The sequence below is a fragment of the Rana temporaria genome, chromosome 2, assembly GCF_905171775.1.
Source record: "Rana temporaria chromosome 2, aRanTem1.1, whole genome shotgun sequence".
Taxonomy (NCBI): domain Eukaryota; kingdom Metazoa; phylum Chordata; class Amphibia; order Anura; family Ranidae; genus Rana; species Rana temporaria.
In genome coordinates, this window is record NC_053490.1 from 459,120,282 (window position 1) to 459,123,986 (window position 3,705).

General features: G+C 41.6%; 1 protein-coding gene across 1 annotated transcript; it reads right to left on the bottom strand.

Moving 5' to 3' along the window:
* Window positions 1–1,213: 1,213 nt before the first annotated feature.
* BHLHA9 (basic helix-loop-helix family member a9) lies at window positions 1,214–3,267 on the bottom strand. The gene has a single exon (XM_040339679.1). The coding sequence runs from the start codon at window positions 3,182–3,184 to the stop codon at window positions 2,432–2,434; it is 753 nt and encodes a 250-aa protein (XP_040195613.1). The 5' UTR covers window positions 3,185–3,267; the 3' UTR covers window positions 1,214–2,431.
* Window positions 3,268–3,705: the final 438 nt, after the last annotated feature.

A 3,705-nucleotide genomic window follows, 5' to 3' on the forward strand; every position in this document is an offset into this window, starting at 1 on the left:
ATTTTTAAAGGAACCCATTAAAACAAATGGAAAGTTTTGCCAACAGAAACCATCTTATAGCTGACAATTGTTTACTACAACCATGAAAATGGATTGAATAGGAATATTGCCATGGGTCACACACTTATCCTGTCTGTGATAGATGGCATTGATCTACAACCTCAAACATGCTTGCTGTGCTCATGAATACTAGTGTAATACAATAGTAGCCCCAGGCTGATAATCCTGACATAATGGCTTACTTTCTCTTGTTGTCAAAAAAGGGAGACCTGTGGATTTAATACTGATAAAATATAGAACAGGGAGCAGCTCCAAAAATGTTAATACAACAGGGAGAGTAATTGGAAATTACATTGGCCTCACAGTTTAATTATATCCATAACATTCACAGGAATTGCAGGTACTGATGTACTCTATGCAGACATAAAGAACTTCACATTCCACTACAGGACTTGGAAATATTACACCCAGTTTGACCCTCCGAAATACATACTTTGGGGCAGATCCACATACATACGCTGTGCCCGGCGCAGATGTCAAATACGCTACACCGCTGTAACTTACTTTGAGTTGGTTTGAATCATTCAACGAATTTGCGCCGTAAGTTACGGCGGCGTAGTGTATCTCTCGCGGCGGAATTCAAATTGGGTGGGTAGGGGGCCTGTTTCATTTAAATGAAGCGCATCCCCGCTCCGAACGAACTGCGCATGCGCCGTCCGTAAAAACTCCCAGGGTGCATTGCTCCAAATGACGTCGCAAGGATGTCATTGTTTTCAACGTGAACGTAAATGGCGTCCAGCCCCATTCACAGACGACTTAGGCAAACAACGTAACATTTTCAAAATTAGACGCGGGAACGACGGCCATACTTAACATTGAGTACGCCACCATATAGCAGCTTTAACTATATGCCGGAAAAAGCCGAACGGAAACGACGTAAAAAAATGCGACAGCCGGTCGTACGTTCGTGGATCGTCGGAAATAGCTAATTTGCATACTCGTCGCGGATTGCAACGGGAACGCCACCTAGCGGAAGCCGAAAAATTGCATCTAAGATCCGACGGCGTGCGAAGACGTACGCCTATCAGATCTAACACAGATGCCGTCGTATCTTGTTTTGTGGATACCAAAACAAAGATACGACGCGCCAAATTTGAAATTACGCGGCATATCAAGAGATACGCTGGCGTAATTTCTTTGAGGATCTGCCCCTTTAGATTTAAGCTGTAAAATAATGGCAATAATAATCAGCAAAAAATAGACTGTCCCATCCTAAATATACTACACTGATGTTTGTGCTGGGAATAATCATTGAAAGAAAAACTTTGCTGACAGAAATATGGAGACAGCCATTGATGACCACCTACTAGAAATGCTAGTTGGCTGGCAGTCATGATAGCCTTATGTCTTGCATATTTTCATCCATATTATATGGATCCATATATCATCTACATTATATGTCATCGATATAACATATCTTCCATATTTTCTGAGCAATTGACCTGGAACAAGAATACAGCAGGTGAAGTCAGAACAAATGATCTGCATAAGTCAGAATACTAAAGAAAGAGCCAGTTAACTACAGTAGTATTTTCCGAGGTTAACAATAACAAACTCTACCAGAACAAGTGGAATCATAATCATACAGCATTACCATCACGTTACTTTTTAAAACTGGAAAGTGGACAGTGGTGGTGATGCCCATAGCATCCAGAGAGAGCATATGTTAGTTTTTGTGTGTACAGGTTACAAAATGAGGCAATGACTACGTTTGTAGCTGTAGGCAACACCCCCATTTTACACTTATAGGATATCACAAATGCAATATTAGTATAATAAAGGTAAAAAGCAATGTGCAAAATGCAATAACCCTTGGAAACCACCCAGCAGTTTTTCACCAATATGACTACATGTTCCATTGCAATAGGTTACTATGGGTTACTGCAAATAATCATTATATTGAATGAACCTTGTGATAGTTCTGTCTCTATTGGCAAAGCTCAAGCAATGTAATAGTTTACCTGATGAAATGTCACCTTAATTTAACAAAAATTATTAAGTGAGAAAAGCTGTTCAGTCATACAAACATCATTAAATATTTGAGTTGCCAAATGGCAATCCATTTTGTGCTTAGATTGGAAGTGAATTTCAGTCCTTGATAAAGCTATAAGAAAAATACATTGTCTTCAGATTTAAATATTACTACAATATATTCACAGTCTGCAAATGTCTTACCCCTGAGTTTAAACAGTTCACAGATTTTTTTGCCTACAGTATTTTCACTTGCAGGTCTGACACGAGTTAATTAGTCCAGAACTTTATTTTGCATTGGCAAATTGTCCTTTAAATCAAATCTTGTCTTTTCATTTGTGCGTCTGCAAAGCTGTCTGAATAAACACAACATTGTTTTATAAAGTTACCAGTATTTTGCTCAGTGCATGGTGAGAGAATGTTGGTATGCTGATCCTTGAAAGCATCCAAGCTGCCAAGTAAATGGTCCAGGAGTTGGTTCTGTGAAACTGTCCATGTGGTTCTGATAGTAGCTGCCCCTGACACCAATACTGTAGCTCCCATGTGTGTAGTATGGGAAGCTTGGCATGGGACTGTCCTCTGTTGGGCTTCCATAAGAGCACTGCACGTATGGGGCCTCAGGTGATAGTCTGGTGTAGTAAGGAGAGGGAGATTGCTGAAGTTGTGTGGCCTCCTCATAGCTTGGATTTGCAGAGACAGCGTGATTTGTCTGTGGTGGCACTAAGAAGTCCTGAGGGCTGCTGTCTTTGACCCCTGGCTGTCTGTGACCACTACATTGAAGGTGACATTCAGGGTGGCTACAGCTCGACTTCTGTGGAGGGTTGGAGTGTAAGAACATGGACAGTGTAGAGATCCTGTTAATGGCTCTCTTCAGGGTTGATATTTTGGACAGCCTCTTGCTACTCAGGTCATGTTTAACAGCCAGACGCAAAGCATTAAATGCCTGGTTGTAGTCCAGGATCCTTTTTCGTTCCCTGACATTGGCCGCTACTCGCCTGGCCTTTGACCTCACTGGCCTTGTCCTTTTCTTGGGCTTGGCTTCGTCTACTTCACTCTCAGTGGTTGTCCCCTGGAATGTCCCAACAGACTGGGCAGGTGTCCCATCTTCCACATCTTGCTCATACTCGGAGTAGTCTGATTCAATGAGACTCATTGCAGCTGCAGTCACTCTTCAGCCACGGCTTAGTGATTGTTTTGAGTTGAATGTCTCTTATGGCTTGGCTTTTAAAGATTTAAGTTTATGTCCACGCTATCTACTCCCTCTCCAAGCCACTCCCTGAAAAGGCAGCCTACTTCTTAAGTACTACTTGCCCTTATTTTTTATGACACCTCATAAGTACTCTAACAAGCACCTTGGGTCTTCTTTTTATGACCTGCCTGCAGGTAGACGGGCCTTAGTTTGATAGCTTTGTCAAGAAAGATCATAGAAAACATGCAAATGCCTGTTGTATGTACTCTGACATACTGATCTGCCAAATTACACAGCAGCACACGTATTTTCTCCTCTTACAACAAATTACAGGTCTTCCTGTTTAATCTATCCTGGATGATCACCTTCATACTTGTACTGCCAGAGGGAGCAACAACACAGCATACTAGGCAATGCAGTTCACACCTCAGTGATAGGCTCTAAACAGCAAAACGAATTCCTAAATACAAAACACAGCAACCATT